Genomic DNA, 20,491 nt, shown 5'->3' with positions numbered 1-20,491 from the left:
TCTAAACCTGACAGTGTTAACATGTACCATGTCCATTCCGATTAATACAGATAAGTGAAAATGCAGTGCGGCTTATTTGGTTTCGAAGTGATCAAGTGGAAATGTTTTAACCTTGTTTTGTGCAATGTATAAGGAGTTGCATTGTTTATGTTCCCCTATTACCAGTGTCATCTGCCTTGATAGAAAATAGAGCCCACGGGTAGCGCATTACATAATCTTAAACAATCCGTTCGCCAGAGAAAGTAGTTCTCACAAATATAACACAATTATTAAATTACCCACAGCCTTTCCAAAGTTGTATTCGATCACAATATTTCGTATATATGTTTGAGTAATGACCTCTATTTAGCTAGTTAATAATCGTCATAATTTATCTAAGAAACTCCTAAACGGACTGCGCAGTAAGAAAAGGGGCGGGCCTGTTTCCTTCCTTTTCAGTTCCCTCCGCGGAAGTAGACGCATTTGTCTATATTCCGTTCCTTTTATTTTTATCAGTTTTTACCCCCCTAAATTTATCAGAAAATGGAGGCGAAGATGGAAGCGTAAAGATATGTCTCGATCCAATCTGGTTTTTTATTTAACTTCAGTTTAATGGACCGGATGATCTCCAAATCGGACTGCGTTTCCCACAGCCTTGAAGGGGAGGTAGGTTAGGACAGCGGTTGTGATATTTCATATCTAGAGATAGTTACCTATCTAGAGCTTGAGCCTAGCTGGCTACATAGCTGAGACTAATGTTAACGTTAGCGAACACTTGGTTTATTTGCTCACTGAGTGAAAATGAGTAATGTAGCTCGCCACGGGAGTTTTTGATTTAGTAAAGCAAGCTGACTCTCACTGCTGACTCTCACTTTCTGGTTAGGCTTGCAGTCAGGTAGCTAACTTGGCTAGTTCAGAGTTTATGGCTATGTAGTTAGATGTTTATATTTGGCTACACACAGTACAATGCACCTTCTTAGCTGGTTAACTAACGTAGGTTAGCTAGCGAGCTAACTATGATCGCCATAGTTGAGATATTTTAACGCTCAAGCAGCAACAACAACAACAACAAAAAGTCTTTCACTTTGTCACTTTTACGTCCCATCATTTCAGTGTTCAGTCATACGTAAGTGAACAGCCAGCAGCGTACATTTTAGGAAGGAAAACCATCTCAAACGTTATACGCCGACTTGTGTCAACGTCTCGTCCTACAGAACCTTAACGGCCTGTCTTTGTTCTGTGCGCAGGTTGCTGTATCCAGCGGGGAGGTAGGCTTTTCCGGGGACCGCGATGAAATTCGCCGAACCCTTGGAAGGCCGGAAGCTGCATTTCCGTCTGGAACAGGCAGCGTCTAGGGAAGCCAGGCTGTGGAAGGCCCGCGTGCCCAAAAAGCCATCCAGCCAGGTGGGGTGAAGCGTCACGGGACCCCACAAGTCCTGGAATCGGACTTGACTTTGTCGTTATTGTGTATTTGTGATACTTGTCCAAGTTTCAGTGGACGGTTTGGCGTCAGATCGCCCACCCGTGCCCCAACCTCTCTAAGCCTGTAGCGTCACCATCATGTACTGGGCTTATGGCCTCACACCGAGGTCGCACACAGACGATAAGGCCCCACGTTTTGTCTTTAGGACCAGAAACACACATGAGGGCTCTGTGTGGTTCCGCAGCCTAGGATATAACGGCGCGGAGCATCTGATGTTACTCGTGCTCCGGCCTGCGGAGCTGTCGTGCCTGCTTTGCGTTGTTTCGCGCGCGTTTCTTTTTTGGTGTTTTATGTGACGCCTTACGCCCCACAGGATGCAGACATCTCCCCCGGTCAGCGAGACGAGGCGGTGCGCTGGCTCGCCGACGTGCACCGCCGCCTGCAGCTCTACCCAGAAACCATCTGCCTGGCCGTCTCCATCCTCGACCGCTTTCTTGCCACCGTTAAGGTATGGCCATCATGGCTCAAAGCCAGCGGCGCTCAAAAACAGTGCCAGGCTGGTGGTCAACCAATAAAATTCACCTGTGCGAGGGTCAGTAGTGGAGAACACGCAGTCCCACACTGTAGTAAGAAAATTACTCACAAACACCCTTCCTCTGTCTTCTTCCTCACTTTGGCCAGGCTAAAGGGCCTGTATTGTGTTCGTGACACGAACCTATCCGCGTTCGCATGGATACGTTGTTGATGGGCGACAAGGGTGTCTGCCAAACGCTGTAACTGCAAGAGTTAACTGTTTGATGTGAGAAGCCCAAGGTCAAGTATTGAAGAAGATACAGTCAGGAAAGGTTTGATTTAGTCTGCGGATTTCCTCAGTGCCACCACACTTGCTTTTGATGTCATCATTTCTGATGTCATCATCCCTCGTAGATACAGAGCTGTTGCACGCACTTTGCTTTACTGTGAGTTTCTGCTCGTCTCTTCACAATCGTGCGCTTTTTTTCCCTCCCTGTCGTGCTTGAGACAAATGTGTGCGCAACTGCACAGTTTCAGGTTTAGTTTTTAACATGGTGAGCAGTGAATGAGTTTTTTTCAGAAGTGAAGCATTTAAAGGGAAGATAACACGGTTGTGTAAGCGCGTTAGGACCGGCTATAATGTGCCATTTTGCTGGCACGCCGCTGTAATGTGTCTCGCTAAATGAAGGGAGGTTGTCGCCAAATGCAACTTGGAGATGAGTACATTCGCGGCTTTTGCTTTTGCGTGTCTGGGTCATCGTGCCGTGTGGTCAGGCCACACACTGCCAACATCATACAGTGACACTACCTGCGAGGCTGTTTAATGGGGAGGGCTTGTTTGGCTACATTTCTTCATTTCCAAGTATGTGGTTCTTTTTTTGATGACGGTCAGCACTGTTTAAGATGAAAGGCAAAGGGATGCTTTCAGTTTTCATTTGCAGTGTAACTAGGCACTGCCTGGTGGCTTTTTCAAAGTATTTATTTATTTTGTCTGCCATTGTGTAGTGAAGAATGATAATGACCTGGTGCGTAATAGTAATCCAATTCTCTAACATGATTGTTAGTGCATGCAAGAATACTGAATTGGTGTGGCTTCGCTTTTTTGTTCTGCAGCTGTTAACTGTAGAGCCTCTGGAGGTCCAGCAGGTGTTCTAGCTGTTTACAGCTTGAATTTAAAGGATTGGTTGCCCTTTAAGGAACTGGGCTCTGCTTGAGGGAGTGACGGAGGTTCTCAGTGTGACGTGCACGGTTCCTCTGTGGCTTGCAACACCGGAGTGGCGGGGGGGTTGAGAAACTGCGGTCTGCCCAACACATGTGACCGGGGGCCGATTTTAAATGAAAGTGTGATGGCGTTCCCCTGCGTTTCAAAATTTACACACTTCTGGTTGGCAATGTGGGAAGTAAACAGAAGAGGTAAACGCAGCAGGTGTAAGAGATGGGCAAGATGGGCGGCGTCCCGTCGTAGTATAAACGTGAAGATGGCAGCCGTTCAGTTCTCTGCAGTGTGGCACGTAGGCCTACGATCCAGCACAGTCTTATACACACACTGCGCGCGCTACGGACGTGATGAATCTAACATGGCGCGACATGCTGCATCTGTATTGTGTTGCTTTTCCACAGTCTTGTTCTCTTGTTGTTGTCTTTCACCTCTCTCTCTCTCTCTCTCTCTCTCTCTCTCTCTCTCTCTCTCTCTCTCTCTCTCTCTCTCTCTCTCACTTTCTGTCTCTTCTCTTTTTTCCTCTCAGGCGCGTCCTAAGTACTTGCGCTGCATCGCCATCACCTGTTTCTTCCTGGCTGCCAAGACCAGTGAGGAGGACGAGGTGAGTCTTGCTGAGGCAGCCTGACGAGGCGGGACGCCCCATGTTCACCCGGTGTTGGTGCTGTGTCGACGAAACCGTGTGCATTATGGACTAGACCTCAGACCCAGGAGAAACAGAAGATGACACTCTATGTTTTGTTCCGTGTGTGTGTGTGTGTGTGTGTGTGTGTGTGTGTGTGTGCTTGCGTGCAGCGACTCCCCACTCTGAGAGAGCTCATTAGCAGCAGTAGCTGTGGCTGCACTCGTTCTGAGATGTTGAGGATGGAGAGGATCATTCTGGATAAACTCAGCTGGGACCTGCACACTGCCACACCCCTCACCTTCCTGCACATTGTGAGTGTCACACACACACACACACACACACACACACACACTGCCACACCCCTTACCTTCCTGCACATCGTGAGTGTTTCCACACACACACACACACACACACACACACACACACACACACACACACACTCGAGTTCCTCCACATCGTGAGTGTGTCTCAATACACACACACACACACTCACTTGAATTCCTCCACATTGTGTCTTGCAACACACACACACGCGTGCACACACCCACTCTTGAATTCTCAACACACACACACTCGCATACCTCCACATCGAGAGTGTCTGCCTCATCACACACACACACACACACACACTGTGAGCGTGTCACTCACTCAGACACAAAAACCTGCAAATCATTAAGAATCTCATTGCCATCATCTATCATCTCATGCATGATATTATGTTATATTAATATTATGATATTAAGTTAATAAAGCCACATGAAACACTGTCTTGGGAAAGATTTTGCAATCTCTCATACTCGTGTTGCCAGTCACGCAGACACGGACTTAATGTCGAAAGGAGTAATGTGTTAAAAAACAGTGACCCACAGAGGAACACGAGGACTGTTTCTGTTCACACTTTTTTCAAAACTAGCACTGTGGCAGGAAAGGTTAGGGAGCGCCCTGGTGGTGCCAAGTGGTACTGCAGATCAGGACGAGTTAAAAAGTATACATTTATGACATTTAGCAGACCCTCTTATCCAGAGCGCCTTACAAAAGTGCTTTGTCATGATGTGTATGCCAGCATAATATTTCCCTACCAGAGTGGTTAAACATTTATTCTATACTCTCTCTCGCTCTCTCTTTCTCTCCCTCTGTCTCTAGTTTCATGCGATGGTGTTCAGCTGTAAGGCGGTGCACTTCAACAGTGGCTTATCTGGTTTGAACCGGTCCCAGCACCTGGCCCTGCTCACCCAGGAGTTACTGCACTGCATTTCCCACAGTGCACTACTGCATGTGCGTGGCTCAATGCTGGCCCTTGCCCTCGTCACCCTGCAGCTGGAGAAACTCTGTCCTGATTGGCTTGCTCTCACTGTTGACCTGCTGCAGAAAACGCAGGTAAAACGTCCTCGCGCCAGTCCTTCATCATACTCACACACACTCACACACACACACACACACACACACACACACACACACACACACTCTCTCACTCTCTCTCTCTCTCTCTCGCTCTGTCACTAAAAAAAGACATCAGAAAAGATACTTTACTTGTTTTTCCTCCATTGTTTACATTTACATTTTCAGCATTTGGCAGAAGCTCTTATCTACAGTCACTGTAGATAAGAGCTTCTGCCAAATATATTTATCAGACATTCAATTTAGGAGGAAATTTTCTCAGCGTCTCCGGCCCTGGAGGAAGGGAGGAAGGGCAAGTGCGATCCAGGTTTAAACTGAACACCTTTCCAACCCCCAGCTGGATTAGAAAATATGCTTTTAATATTTATACATCCTAACACTCAACACACTTTACCTGAATACGCTTCTACACGTAGGCTGTTGCTCTGACTATTGGTTTTGGTGGACCAACATGGAAAAACTCTGGTAGATCTGGTCACCAGCGTAGCGTGACCTGGCTTGGGAGGCCAGCGAGGGCTGTCGGTGTCAGTGTTGGTGTCAGTGAGGAAGATGATGCGCTGCCTCGCTGTTGGGATGGTTTGGGATCATTTTACTGATGAAGTTGTTTATTTTTTTTCCTCTCTCTCTCTCCCCATCTCTCTTAGATTGACAGCTCAGAGCTGATTGGCTGCAGAGAGCTGGTTGCACGTTGCCTGTCCACACACACGGCCTCCCTGCCTCCCAACACTGTGTACATCTGCCTCCCCCCACGCCCCTCTCCCTTCAGTGACCCCCACCCGGAACACCGGCAAAGGCCGGCGCTGCCCGCCTGGCATCTCTCGGCTGTCCCGCCCTCTGGCGCTGCCCTTTGCACGTCCCTGGCGCTGCGGAGGAAGCCGTCAGCCAAACGCAAAGTGGAGCAGATGGACGTGGACGAGTACTTCGACGGCATCAAGCGCCTCTACAATGAGGACAGCCCCCCGGAAGGGGTGCCATGGGGCGGGGATGAGCCGGCTGGAGGCGGGGCCTCTTCGGGCAGCGTGCTCTTGGTAGCCCGCCCAGAGAGAGGGTCCCCGCCGTGCCCGGCTCTTCAGCCCGTCACTGTCTCCTAGCAACACAAGCAGGGCTAGTTCGATAGGCAGCGCAGGTCGACGATAAAGAGAAACCGCAGTTTCGGCACCTCCCTCCACCTTCAGAGCAGAAAAGAGCCAAAACGTGTGCATATTATAAATGTACTTTATAAGCCACAGTTTATTCAGACCTCTCTGTTTAGCCTAATTACAAAAAAGGAAGAAAAAAATCAATATAAAGTAAAAATCTCAACAAAAAAGTAGAAATACTTTTCCCGTCCTTGTTGTAAAATGTCTGTCTTCGGTGTTGACTCACTTATCCCTGTTGGCAAAAATGTTCATATATTCTAATGTGTGGGTGGGTGTGTGTGCGCGTGTGCGGCCCTGGGAGTTCACATCCGCTCAGAGTGTGCTGTGTTCTTTCATGTGCTTTTCTGTTTTTTGTTGCATTTCTCATGTACAAAGCAAATGGCACTCCTGAATGTAAGTGTGAATTAATATATTGTATAATTCCACGGTTAAAAGAAAATGGATTTAATTTAATACTTTGTTTTGGCTATGAACTGTAATACAAATGTTATTTATGATTTTTCTTTCCCCTTGATTAATTCTTTGTGATTCTCTCTCCCTCTCACTTTGTCGATTCTGACTGATCTCTCTTCCCTCTACGATCTGTCTGTTGTTTACTGAGATGCGTGTGCATGCATGTGTAATGGTGCTAAACTCCCTATCACTTCTGCTAAGACAGCATTAATATAACGTTACTACAGTAAACACCATCTCCTCACACACGCACTTGCACAGACCAGGGAGCAGCGCAGTTTAGTGTTTATTCCCCAACGAAAACGCAACCGTGTTTTTCCATCAGAAAAGTGAGGGGAAAAAAAGTTTAAAAAAAAACAAAAAAACAACATCTGTGGAAATGGACATAAAGGACCATTCCGACCAGTGCTGCACGTGTTCTCTGCTGTTATCTTTGGCTCTGTTCTCCTCTGGAGGCTTCAGGTCTGCCTGTACTGCTGAAACATCAACGCAAAGATCGAAATAAACAAACCGTCTATTAAGCCACACTGACTACGGTTCCTCTCTCACACACACACACACACAGGAAAGAGGAAAAAGTGCGTTCCTACAACCGTCTATATTTCAACCAAATCCATTGGTTGGCATTAAAGTAGGGAATGTGATCCCGTATTCTGTCTCATTTACACCGCTCCGACACTGATCCGAGGAACAGACGTCATGGGGAGAGCCCGATTGCACCCAACTTGCCCTTCACACGAGCAGTGATTATACGATTATAAATAACGTGGATTACAAGAGCGGCAAAACGCAAACGTCTCTCAAGGACTCCTTGACTAATTTGCTCTTCACCTTTTTTTTTTAATCAGTGGAGGAATCGGAATCAACCTGCTTGTATCATAAAATGTATTAGCACTGACCACACAAAATAGCTTTTTTTCGTTTCTTCTCTATGATTAAACCTCTTCCTCTTTAAACTTTCTCTATCTTCCTTCAGGGACACCAAACCGTGGGCAAATCAGTTCAAAGTAACCGATTACCAAAGTTTCCACACACACACACACACACACACAGAAGAGACACTTTATTTTGCTAAATTCACTAAAGCATAAATCTTCGCAGAGCGCGCGCGGCACAGGAACGCAGGAGGAGTTCAGATCGGCGCGTGGGCGGCGTTCACGTGCCGAGCACCCGAAACCTCTGACAGTTCATCCTGAACTTCGGCGCTGCAGAGACCTGAGAGGACGCCCGAGCAACAGCGAGTCGAGCATGGCCACCGACTTCTCTCAAGAAGCAGTGCTGGGCTTCCTGCGCACCGGCGGGGGAGTCGTGCGGAACGCGCACTTACTGGCGCACTTTAAAGACTTTTTGCGCGACAACGAGGACAGGGCGCACAACCGCGAGCTGTTTAAAACGTTCGTGAACGCGCTGGCGACGGTGAAGCAAGAGGACGGAGTGTGTTACGTCGTTCTGAAGAAAAAATTTCGGCCGCATGTCGGCGACGTCCCCGTCAGCAAAGCCTCGTCAGGCGGCCGCCGCGACCAAACGCGCCAAGCGGGACGTGGCGCAGCCAAACCCGCGGCGGCTCGACCGCAGCGTCACGACGAGGTTGCCAGCGGAGCTCGGAAAGCCCGCCACAGCACCGAACACATTTTACCCGTTGCTGGGATTGTAAACAACGACGACGACGACGACGTAGAAATAGTGAATTTGGAGACGCCTGTCCAAGCCTCGTGGGAGCAAACGGTGTCCTCCGCCACCGGCAGCGAGGGAGGCAGCGACGCTTGCACTTTGAAACCAGCCCCGTTTATTACAGACTCCACACGCTCCAGTGGGAGCGGCCAGAGCTCGGATCAGTCGGGGGCGTTGAAAGCACTCGCGGAAACGACACAACACAATGGTGTTTACCGCGCCGACCTCGGACAGTTGCGAGAAGCGGACGGTTGCAGCCAGACGTCCTTTTGGCCTCCTCTGGATTGCCCGTCCTACGAGGTGGTTTTGACCTCTCCGCCCGGTGACACGGCGCCTGCACACGCTCTCACTGACCGTAACCATGAGGATCCTTGGCCGTTTGCCATCCCTCTGGGTCAGTCTCAGAGTTACGCTTCCAGTCCTTGCCTAGCTGACTTGCCTACTACCGCCTCTTCCTGCTGCTCCTGTGTCCAGGCGGGTCTGAGCCAGAGTAATGACTGCCTGTTCAGGATGACCCCGGCTGTATACATCCAAGAGCCGGGAGATGATGATGATGATGATGATGATGATGGAATGGCGGCAGCCGCTCTGCTCAAGGCTGCCCCCCAGAGGTGCAACCTGCCCTTGGAAACCCTCCGCCTACCACCGGCAGCTGGCCACCGGGGGCTTGGCCAGTTCCGGGGCGTCTCGTCCAGCCAGGGCAGCCTTAACCTGTTCCCCGCCACAGACCCCTGTTGGCCCCCGCAGTTCTACCAGGACGACTGGTCCAGCGAAGACGCGTTGGATGTCATCATGGCGGAGGAGGTGGAGGTGGAGCCGCCTGCCAGCCGTCGCCTGCGCGAGTCTGAGCTGCTGGCGCAGCTGCACCGGGCCGAGCGGAGCGTGGCTCCCTGGCACCGCTCCACCGGGGACCTCCCAGACCAGGAGCCCCTTCCGGGCCGGGCTCCTCCGTCCGGGCCGGTCGCACGCCGGCTCTCCCAGCGCCTGAAGAGCCGCATGTGCCGGAGCCTGGGGGCAGACCTGGACCGAGCGGCCCAGGAGGACGGCGACTCGCCCCGCCTCAGGCGCCTGCGCCGGATCTCCTCGTTCCTCAGCGACCGCCCCGCCTCCACCTTGTCCAGCTGCGCCCCGAGCACCCTGGACGGCCTCTCCTCCACGGACTCCACCCGCAGCCTGGCGCACGACTCGGCCTGCCTCGGCCCCAGGCACTCGCAGGTGCCGCTGGAGCCGCACGAGCACGACTGGTTTGCCAAGGCTGCGGCGGGCGCCTGGGCCGATGTCTACTCGCTCTTCCGCGAGGAGCCGGGCCTGCTGGCCAAGCGCGACTTCTTGTCGGGTTTCAACGTGCTGCACTGGATCGCCAAGCACGGTGACCACCGCGTCCTCAACACGCTCTGGTACGGCGTGAGCAAGACGGGCCAGCAGCTGGACGTGGATGCCAGGAGCACCTGCGGTTACACGCCCCTCCACCTGGCCGCCCTCCACGGACACAGGAAGATGCTCCGCCTCCTGGTGCACAAGTACAGGGCCGACGTGACGCTCAGAGACAACAGTGGCAAAAAGCCGTGGCAGTATCTGGAGAAAAACGGAGACCGGGAGCTGCTCGAGCTCCTCGGCGCCCCCCAGAGGGCACTCGGGAGCAGCACGGGAGTGCGCAGGTCTGCGGAGAAGCCCCCAGACCTGGCTGTCGCCCCATCTGTCGCCACGGTGAAGAGACACTCGTCGTTCGCCGCGCTGTTCAAACACAAGCCACAGCTGAGAGTCTCAGCCACAGCAGAGTCCATCCTGTGAAAACCTACCGGATGCCACTCCTGGAAAACCCTTGTACTTACTTTGGCACAGCAGACGGACAGTTTCAGAATCACCGGTTAAACTGAATCGGTTTCTGGTGTCAGGACTGGTGCTTCTGACGGAGCCTGCGCAATGGGGATTTAACTCACTGAAAACATGTGCTGTGTGACACTAATGGAAATGAACACTAGAGGTTGTATATTCATTAAACCACTTTGGGTGCTTTAAGGCTCACTAGTGTTGCTCTCCAAGTCTGTTCAGAGGTTGGGTTTAGCCAAACGTCTTTACACAGAAGGGGACAGGAAAAGAGTTTTAGCTAAGATGTGGGTGGCTGGGTGTGTGTGTGTGTGTGGTGTTTGCATTGCCTGTCTGTATATTCAGATGGTGGCCTGACAGTCAAATACTGCCTCCTTATCCTTGTGCATTCAGTCCTGCATTTTCTCCCTCTAATCATATGACCTCTTATGTCCTGAAGGGCTCTTTTGGCTCATTGTTGGTGGTGTCCCCCCCCCCCCCCCCGTTTTGACATGTGAGCAGGAAGAGAAACTGCACTACTGACCCTAACCCTCTAATCTGAGGGTAAACAAACAGTCCACATTCTGCCAGAGCTTTAAACAGGAAACTCCTCGCTTTATATCCTCTTAAAATCTTATGTTCTAGGAATTTGACTGGCAACCATTATTAAGTGTGCTGTATTTGTCTGTAAATACTGTAAAGCAACTATGCATCCAGTAATATATTCGGTATGTGTAGGCTTTTTATATTCATGCGCTTCTCTGATGTCATCAGAGATTAAGATTAAGTCTTCAGCTGTTTCAGTTTGTGGCTTTAATATTTAACCATCTGTCCCTTGCATTGATCTTACAGTAAATCCAAAAAGCAGGATTGGCAGAGCAGACTTATATTTCCACTGGCAGGACAGAGGATTCCGGGTCCACAGTCGCCTAGGTAATGCTATAGTAACCTGGACTCATACTGTGTGCTTAATGTTGCTGTATAGGTGATACTACGGAGAACAGGGTTGCAAAGGGACGTTTGTCATTTTAAACTTGCTCACTAGGACCCCGGTTCTGAACCTCTCATTGTTTTGCACACGCACATTCTAACCACTAGTATTGTACGGTGCTGGAGTAAAGAAAGAACTTGTTGTAGCTTGTCTGACTGTGTGGGACGTTGGGGAGCACAAGGACCAAATGACTCCACTGTGGCCTTTTGTCATTCGGGGAGGAAAAATCTCGGGAGTCCCTGCACTGAGCTGATTAGACACTTTGAAATAAACCACTTTTTTTCAAATCAGGCCATGTCTTGCTTCATGGTCTTCACTTCTGGATCTTGTGTAACCACATAAACAAATACCGTGAGACGTATGAAATGTTTGCGTGTCCCGTCTTGTCGCGGGTGTGTTCTGCTGTATCCTGTGGTAGGATACCACAGTGTAGTTACCAATTGCAGAGGGTGTCTTGTGTACCCTACAACTCCAGTAGAGAATGAACAGCTTTAAGCTGTTCCCACTGCACGGTTTCCCCCCTTTTACAAAGTGTGTTTGTATCTTAGCCAGACAACATGGGAGAAACGTTTGGTGGAGAACCACTAACCACTGTATTAGACACACCTACCTTGTAGTGTTGAGCGGAGCACCCTTGACACAGCGGTGACACTGCTATGCGTAAAAAAAAAAACCTAAAAAAAACGGCAGCTGGGCTGCTGTGCTTGATACCACCATGCCAGTGTCTCTGCTGTACTGGAAAGGGATCACTGTCTACAGTAATGCAAGAAATAGACCTTTCATAGGGTCGCATGTGACCAACCGTGCATGACCTCAGATGAGTTGCAGTCTGCATTTGTATGCTTGTAAACTAAAAGACTGCTGTACCCGGTAAAGTGGCCAGTAAGGAGTTTCTAATGAGGTGGTAGGTGAGTGGACTTTCCTGTTGAATTAGAGTTTGACTTATTTAGCTGAGATATTCTGCCCTGTACGGTGGCGCTCCAGAGCCACATCTTTTGAGCATGTCAAATAAATGATGAAGAAATGAAATGCAAAATCTGATGCGGGATCGTCACAGCTGTGCAAATGGAATGTGATTAAAATCGAGATGGTGGTCATCTAAACTCGCATGCTATTTGTTTCACACACACCAGAACACACCTGGATATGTTTTTGTTCATTTGGTGTTCATGTGTAATTTAAGATGCTGGCTATAGGCCTTACACACAAAACAGCATTTTTCATTCATCTTCATCTTACAGTAGCTGAGTTGTGGGTTGTCTGGAACGCGCAGTTCTGTGATCACACACTTGAGTTTTGTTTGATTTTTAAAGCTTGTGTCTAGTTTTTGGACCAAATTGTGAATGAGTGATAGTATCGAGCATTTTGCACCATGACAAAATGAACTCCACTAAAGTCTTCAAATATCAGAACTGAAAATTAGAAGAACTACTTCAGTCACATAAAGCTAATGATCATAGCTGATAAGTGAGTGAAAATGATTGTTGTTTCAATGTTTAGCTTATGCAAATACATTTATTCAGTAGTCTCCACTAGTTTTAACTCAGTTGCCATTGAAATATTCCTCATATTTTAATTTTGAGACAATTTACAAAATTTTAAATAGCTTTGTTATGCACCCAGGAGTGAGTTTTGTTAAGTATGTATTGTTGGTTAGAGTGAAAGTAGTGTCCCAGTGTCTCACAGGACATGTGAAGCAATGAATGGAACTTACAGGCTGAGAAATTAGGGTTAATTAATTTAGTTAGTGTAGGATTTTAAGTGTATCTGGAAATAGAGTAAGGTATGCTGGGTTAGGCTTGGAGATGTACTCCGCGGGGTGGTAGATCTCCAGGAGAAAGGGTGTAACTAAACTCTGCAGGGCGGTAGATCTCCATGAGCTGATTAGATTGTGCTTGCAGTGTTTTCATATCGCTTTCATATCACTTTCATAACACTGTAAACAAGTCTCTTTTTAAAAAATAGATTTATTTTTATAGAATGCGTCTGCTTTTCCTTTCTCCTCTTAAACAGCGCAATGTGACGGCCTGTTTATGGTGCGATTTGCCAAAAGAACAAAACACAGCACTTCAACGGTCCAGTCCAAGTTGGGTCTGAAATTCTACATCTAACAAACACAATGAAAGTAATGTACCAACGGTACCATCACTGGTGTCTGTCTGCACAAAAGCCAACAGACCTGATGAACAGTGAACAGAACAACAAATAAAAAATAACAAAAGGTGGCTAACATTTTTGTAAGCGATGGGCTTATTTAAACTATGAAAACCAGCAGCGTTTACAGTATCGGGTCATATAGCGTATATTTGAACAGAATACAAGCATAATAATCCAAGTGTGATTCCTATTCGTTATTTATGGGAGACGGAAAACTAAATATGCAATCAAAACACCACTTTGTCTCTAATGAACAGCTTTTAATGGTTCAGACACAGGAGCACCTTTTCCTTTTAAAGCCAACTGAGAATCCAAAAATCAATTCATCCTGAAAACTGCATTTTTCATGTATGGGCCTTATGCTGTTTTATAAAATATAGAATGTATTTATTTCTCTACACTTTAAGGCGTTTAAGAGGTTAGGACAGACCTCTTAGTACATGTTCATATTACACACATTTTCATATATAGGCTATTTATAAATAATTATTGCAGTTGCTGATGTCATTGCAGCCTTTGAGCAGTTTAAGCAATTTGAGGATAGGTGACTCACTTAAAGCACAGAGTTTGTGCTTATTATTTGAGTGTGTGTGTGAGAAGGAGACTACAGCATTGTGAAAAACAGCCAGTTCTTTCCTAAAGTGATAGACCTGTTACGTGCATGTCAGGACTCTGTCAGGAAGTGATTGCACACAGTATTGCCACAGTAACCACAGTCGTGTGGCCAGCTGAACTCCCATCGAAGCACGTGTAACGGAGTCATATAACGGAACGCGTTTTGCATCGCTGGGCTGTGTTGGGGGTCCGGCTGTGCTGCTCAGGTCAGCCGTCGGCAGGGCCACGGGTCTGATGCAGTGCGCTGGTGTAAAAGGCCATTGCGGAAGGAGGCACGCAGGTCAGAACGAGCGACGCTTCCTAACGGAAACGGACTAGTGAGGCGGTACCGTTGTCCTTCGTTCTGGCCTGAACACCTTCGGTTAAGGCACCACGTGGGTGTTGTCACAGGGAAAGAATTTGAAAGTTTCTCACTTGTTTTTTTTTTTTCTTTCTCCGTTTAATCTTTTTTTTTTGCCCTTCTTTCCTTCCCCATCACTTCCTTCTCGCGCTCTCCGTCCTTTTCCTTCTCTCACTTTCATCTCCTCGCGTTTTCCTCCTTGGCAGCGGCTTTCCGTGCTGAAGAGCGACGTCAAAGCGCTGTCACAGTGGGGGGGCGTGGCGAGTGGGCGGGGAGGTTGGAGCCCTCTGGCCTATCGGCAGAAGAAGAGGCGGGGTCTAAGCCTGGTGGGCGGAGCTCCGGGGGCATGCTCTCGCTCAGCCTCTGCAGCTGCTCCTCGCCTTGGCGGATGAGCCCGTCCAAGTGGCGCTGGCGGATGAGGAGGGCAGGTTTGGCGCGGACGTAGCGCTGGTAGTTGCGCAGCTGCGCTCTGCTCAGGTAGCCGGCCAGGAAGTCCAGCACCACGCGCTCGCGCCGGTCCAGGTTCTCCTTCAGCTCTCGCGCGTCCTCCTGCTGATTACATAGCTGTTGCCACTTCTGCTGCAGAGACGCCTGCAGCACAACACACATACACACAATCTCAATAACATAAATAAAAAAGGGAGCACACGGGTATCAGCTGGATCACTGAGAATAACTGTAAATCAACAGGGATTCCAAAAAGGTCGGTCAGGTATTTAGATGCAACAGCTTCAGTGCTTATTTCAAACCAAGCACTCAAAATGAAAATCTTGTGCTACCTGGTGGCCACTACATGTACTAACACGACCCAAGTCGTGCTCCTATGGATGACTCGAGCTAAGATGTAAAGTTCTATTAACTATTCATCATTGCGCTGGTGTAGACGGTGACACCAATTCCTAGGGTGAAGTTCAAACCAGTAATAGTGCAACCCAAGTCAATTTTCCTTACAAAGAGCACGTGCCAATTAATAATTAATAGAAGTATTCTCACAGTAAATTGTTAAGGCATGAGTTAGCAAAGGATGTAACGGACTGCAAAGCAATCATTCGTATTGAATAGGTGGGGTGTGTGTTACTAAAAGTAGCCAGTCAGCATCAGAAAAAAATAACTTCAATACAGGTTTCTATATCCTGACTAAAATGTGAAGCAGGAACTCTCTGACACTTCCTTTCAAGATCCTGTTTCTTTCAAGACACATCCTTTCCTCTCCTAACTGCAGTAGCCAGGGCGTACCACACCTAATAATGTGACATTAGGCGTGGTAATGGAACAGCTGGTTGGCTGATCATACTGAGGGATTCTGGGTGTGTATGTGTGTATGTGTGGGATGGGGCGGGTGTGTCTGCATGATCTCCCCAGACCTGGTTCAGCTCTTCAATATCTCACTCGCTGTCAGCAGCAGATAAGATAGCAACACTGTGCAGTGCTGCGCCCCTCAGCTGTTATAAGCACTGTGAGTTATGTCGTGGCCGTGATAATTACTAAAGGGAATGATCTGGGTGACTGTGTTACACGGGATACGTCTGATGAACATTCCAGGAGATGTGCCGTAGATGTAGCGGCAGGAAACGTCACAGTGTAGTACATGAGGTTTCCAAAGAAACAGTAGGTTTTAGAATCTCGTGTCCCGCAAACCCTTACCCTCTCTTCGGCGCTGTCCTGGTCCGGCTCGTTGCCCAGGGCGCTGAGGGCGTTCTCCACGCGGGCGCGACGCCCACTCAGAGATAGCAGCAGGTTGACGATCTTCTCCTGGTCCCCGACGAACATGCAGTACTTTTCGCGCTCGTTAGGCCGGCAGCACTGCTGGACCAGAGCCTCCGTGTCCTGACCCAGCGCCCGATAGTGCCGCTCCCGCTCCACCAGACCTGCCCGCTCCGCCCGCAGAACCGCCAAGCTCTCCCCCAGGGCCCGCAGCAGCTCCCCCTGCAGGAGAAGAGCAGGTACTGCGCTCAGCTCAGCCCAAAAAGGTACTCTGCCAGTTAAGTCTACTGCAGGTTCCCAGCAGTTAATGATTAAAGCCACTAAGTGAAAGCAAGTCGCCATAAGAAAATGGAATGTATTGGCATATGTTACTTTCCAAAAATAAAAAAAACAATGTACTGCACAATATGCTCAGTGTTTACATTTTCATATTGATCATACCTGTGTTATTAGAATGCAAACACCTGATAACCCTGCTGTATATTCTTTCACTCTGGTCTATATTGCCTCAACACTCAAGAGTAAACTGTGCTGTGTACGTCTGCTGTACGTCTGACTCCATTCTGTTATCGGTGGTTAAGAATCTGGTGGGTGGATATGAATCAGACCTTCTTGTGGTTGAGATCAGATTCCTCCTCATCCAGATTGGTTTCTTTTCTTTCCTTGATGGTTTTCTCATAAGAATCATCTGCCACACCCGAAACATCGGGAGCCCTGTGTGAGGTAAAGCACATGCACACACAGAGGAAAAAAATATATAAATGAAGCAATGGATAAAGCTAAGACACCAAGACAGTGCCAAAGAATAATGTCTTTCATGCACACTGACACACTCACACACACACACACACACACACAAACCAATCTACTACAGCAGCTGCAGCTATGAAGTAGGCCTTGTCTCGGTAACTTCCTGTCTATCCCATTCCTGAAAGAAGAAATTAGACAAAAGACACACACACGCACACACACACACGCACGCTGAAAGAAAGAGCCAGGGAATTTGGTAACAAGCTAGAGTCCATCCAGCCGCTCGAGTGCTAGTCTTTTTCACATGCCTCAGTTGATACAAGGTCAGTAATGACACACCACATATTTTCAGAGAGAAGGCTTAGCATGTCTGCCTCTTCCCATCACACAGTTTAGCTGACACAACCATATGAAACACATTCCTTCTGTTTAATCACTATATACTGACAAACTTGTAGTACTTCCCCCCCCCCCCCCCCCCCCCCCCCCCCCCCCCCCCAACAAACAGTATTTAAAATACAAAATACTTTAATGGTCTCAGAAACGTAACTAAATTGATAAGAACCAAATCTAAACGATATTTAATAACAATCACGGATTTATTTCTTGTCGCTTTAAGAATTTATGTATTAAATTCCTGCCGTTTTGAGAACAAAACATTACGCTAAGGCGATTGCTCTTTTCAGACCACTAGGTGGCAGCGTTTCCTCATTGTTGGCTGCTAATTGAGGGGTTGAGGTTATAGCGACGCTGGTATCGCCTTCATAATTTCCCAAGCAGTACTCAAAGTCTCAGATAAGGCGGCATGAACAAAACCCCAACTCCCTTCAGCTGAATGTTCAGTAGTGATTGTTTGAACGGGCACTGTCTGACTGGCATTGTGTTGACGTTGGTCCACATGTCTTGAGCAAACTTTATCGAATGGAGGCTAATAATTGATTCCCACCAGACAAACTTTGACCTTAACGCGACATATCCAACAATACTGGAATTTTCTAAAGCTATTTCCACCCGAGAATGCAGCAGCTAGTTCTGGGTGTAATCCAAAAAATGTCCTGTTCGGTTTTTCTTCCGAACCAATTTCCCTGGCGGCCTTATATTGTTAATCTTTAGTTAGCCTCGTATCCACACAGCTAAAGCAGTAATTCGCAGGCTAATACCATAAACAAAGCTGCAGTGTTTACTGTCCCTGTGAGTTAAAACTAACCCACATCGATCGCTCACACAAGCACTTTTGTAGCTTCTCGCCCTCTTTCACTCTTTCTTTCTTGTCTTTCTGCCTCCCTCGCTGACATCCCACAATACCCTTGTAAGAGGCCTCTTGAACACCTGCTTCCTCTACTTGTTTTTACCTCTCATCCAGACAGCAGGGGCTGTCGCTATGCTGTTGCCGTGGAGACGGGAAGTAGGAAGGGAAAAGGCCCTCCATCAGGTCCAGTGTGCTGGTGCTTGCCCAGGTCTCCAGGAGCAGAGCGAGAGCCTCATCTCTGTGAAGCAGCTCACGGGCCAGTGCCTCCACGTGCACCTCTGCTACCGAGCGCTTTCTCCTGGCCAGCAGGGCCGACTCGAGGCCGAGGTTTTCTGGGGCTGCTTCCTCCTCCTCTTCCGCCTGTTCCTCTGTGACGTGCCTCTCGGGGCACTGCGGAGCAGTTTTGCCATTACGAGTCATGCTGGCTCCGACCGGAGTCCAATTAGAGTCAGGGGTCACTGACGGAGATGACAGGTCATGGAAGTGTTCCTCGTTATCTTGGTGGGAAGTCAGCTCCGGCTGATAGTCGGAGATGCTGGAATGGAAACGTCGTCACAGTGTTTGACTGCACTGTTGAAACTGATTCTGCTTTTTAAAATTTGTGTGTGTGTATGTGTGTACCTGTTTACGCTTTGTGGTTCCTGAGGTGTAAGGTCCTGTGCCTCTTCCTTTGTCTGGGGGACGATTGGTGGAGGAGAAGGGAGGATGTCCTCTGTGATTTCTGTCTCTCTGATTGGCAGTGGGGTTGGTAATGAGGAGGGCGTGGCTAAAAATACCTCATCGTCCTCCTGAGATATGTCTGGGGGTTGAGCAAACTGAATATTGGACTCTGAGATTCGTAAAGAGGGGAGGGACATAGTAGGAGAGGCGGGGCTCTTGGGATCTGCTGGTGATCCAGTATGGAATGGCTGAGGAGATGGCTGAAAGCACAAAGATGCTTGCGGGCCTGTGGCTTTGTCCTCTGGGTGTGAAGCTGAAACGTCAGAGGCAGTCTCTGGTGCTGCCGTCTTCCGCGAGCCCGGTGATTTCAGAGTGCCCCTGCAATCGCCCGCGTCGTCGGCAATTTCCGACACCCCGAACGAGCTCTTCGCGTTCTCATGGATGACGCCAGGGAAAGCGATGGCATCCAGATTGGGCTGGCACTCTGCCTCGCACAAGGGCTGAGAACCCGCGGGTGAGAAGGGGCAGGGCAGACCCACGGAGGCGGCCAGGCCTGTGGCGCTGTGCGCCCGCGGCCGTTCCGAGAGCCGCTGCCTGTCCCGGCGGATAGCGGGAACGCTGGGCTGGCTCCGACCTTCGTCCTGCAGCTGCCCTCTCTCCTCGCGGACCGGTGCCTCGTCCCCTGAAGCCCTGTTCCACACGCACACGCACAGAAAAGCACGCATGCGGGATGTTATCTCAAGGTGTCCCTGCTCTCACTGCTTTTCGTTCGTTTTCATGAAATGGAAATTCACCATAACCATGACTGAGAGTTCTTTTGCATGACAACACGCGCTCCAAAATAGCAGCAGTGGAACTGTCAACTGATGGAGGGACTGACCAACTAAGGCAGGGGGAAGATCGGCATTGCCATAAAAGTCACTGCTTTCTACGCAGCTTTCACTTGCTTGCTTTTTAAAGGACAGATCTGACGCATCAACCTCCAGGACTTTTATTAGTTCCTGCTATTCTGGTGATAAACATTCATTGCCCTAGTTTAGACCTTTCTAGATAATCTAGATAATTCTAGATAAATCAGTAACTGCTGGATATGAGAAAATGGTAAAATTTTGACTGGTAAATAATAAACAAAAAACCTCTGCGTCTGTAGCAGTAGTGGTGAACATGTGGACATCTATAACACCACATACGGCGTCAGGGAATTAGAACCAAATGTATTATATTAGGTCGGGAATTAAATGTATAAGTGGGTAGAACTCCAGGATCAGGGTTATATCATGTAGGGAAGGGCTTTGTATTTCTGCTGTAAATCTGTGGTGCACCCCAAACAAACAAACAGGAAGTAAACAGGTAACAGAGTACTGAACAACTGTGTGTGTTCGCGAGCAATACGTGACGAGAGCTGAGTAAGTGGCCTTCGAATTGAAAGGACATTTTGAAGACGAAGCAACGGAACACGCACACAAAGTCATATCTGCATGTGCTTACACACCTGTTATCAGGGGGCTCTTTTGAGATGAGCCCTAACAGTGTGCGCTCTCTGGCCATGAAGTCCTAGACGTGAAAAAAGAGAGAGATTATTATTGCTGAGGAGGAACATGTACAGGGAAATGAATAAACACAGGAAGTTAGCCATTATTCTTTAATTACATCAAGACAGAAGCCTTCTGGGTCTAGGGTTCCAGTTTTGTGGGGCATAACACATTTATTTTTATCTTAAAAATATGCTGAAAATTCTAACTAAGTAACTACTGTTAATGAAAAACACTGGAAACACCCAAATGGTAAGCTATTACTAGGAA

General features: G+C 48.5%; 3 protein-coding genes across 6 annotated transcripts in view; 2 read left to right on the top strand and 1 right to left on the bottom strand.

Moving 5' to 3' along the window:
- The first annotated feature begins 424 nt into the window (after positions 1-424).
- Positions 425-7,271, top strand: ccni (cyclin I). The gene is made up of 7 exons (XM_027017734.2): positions 425-645; positions 1,227-1,383; positions 1,776-1,910; positions 3,661-3,735; positions 3,927-4,067; positions 4,900-5,133; positions 5,799-7,271. The coding sequence occupies exons 2-7, from the start codon at positions 1,270-1,272 to the stop codon at positions 6,243-6,245; spliced, it is 1,146 nt and encodes a 381-aa protein (XP_026873535.2). The 5' UTR covers positions 425-645; positions 1,227-1,269; the 3' UTR covers positions 6,246-7,271.
- Positions 7,272-7,306: 35 nt separating this feature from the next.
- On the top strand, positions 7,307-13,592 carry LOC118240591 (ankyrin repeat domain-containing protein SOWAHB-like). The gene has a single exon (XM_035521495.1). The coding sequence runs from the start codon at positions 7,995-7,997 to the stop codon at positions 10,206-10,208; it is 2,214 nt and encodes a 737-aa protein (XP_035377388.1). The 5' UTR covers positions 7,307-7,994; the 3' UTR covers positions 10,209-13,592.
- The window catches only part of shroom3 (shroom family member 3), a 44,249-nt gene continuing 36,923 nt past the window's right edge, over positions 13,166-20,491 (bottom strand). For 3 of the 4 annotated variants that reach the window (XM_027017730.2, XM_027017733.2, XM_027017732.2), the window contains 6 exons: positions 20,182-20,243; positions 18,651-19,379; positions 18,133-18,564; positions 16,639-16,744; positions 15,971-16,252; positions 13,166-14,917 (listed from right to left, as the gene is read on the bottom strand). In XM_027017730.2, the coding sequence (XP_026873531.2) occupies positions 14,558-14,917; positions 15,971-16,252; positions 16,639-16,744; positions 18,133-18,564; positions 18,651-19,379; positions 20,182-20,243 (1,971 nt within the window). In that variant the 3' untranslated portion in view covers positions 13,166-14,557. The remainder of the gene's footprint in view (positions 14,918-15,970; positions 16,253-16,638; positions 16,745-18,132; positions 18,565-18,650; positions 19,380-20,181; positions 20,244-20,491) is intronic. The other variant, XM_027017731.2, reaches the window with a different exon arrangement.

Source organism: Electrophorus electricus, chromosome 22 (genome assembly GCF_013358815.1).
Source record: "Electrophorus electricus isolate fEleEle1 chromosome 22, fEleEle1.pri, whole genome shotgun sequence".
NCBI classification, from domain to species: Eukaryota; Metazoa; Chordata; class Actinopteri; order Gymnotiformes; family Gymnotidae; genus Electrophorus; species Electrophorus electricus.
The sequence above is the reverse complement of the archived record's forward strand: the minus strand, read 5'-3'. Positions and strand labels throughout refer to the sequence as shown.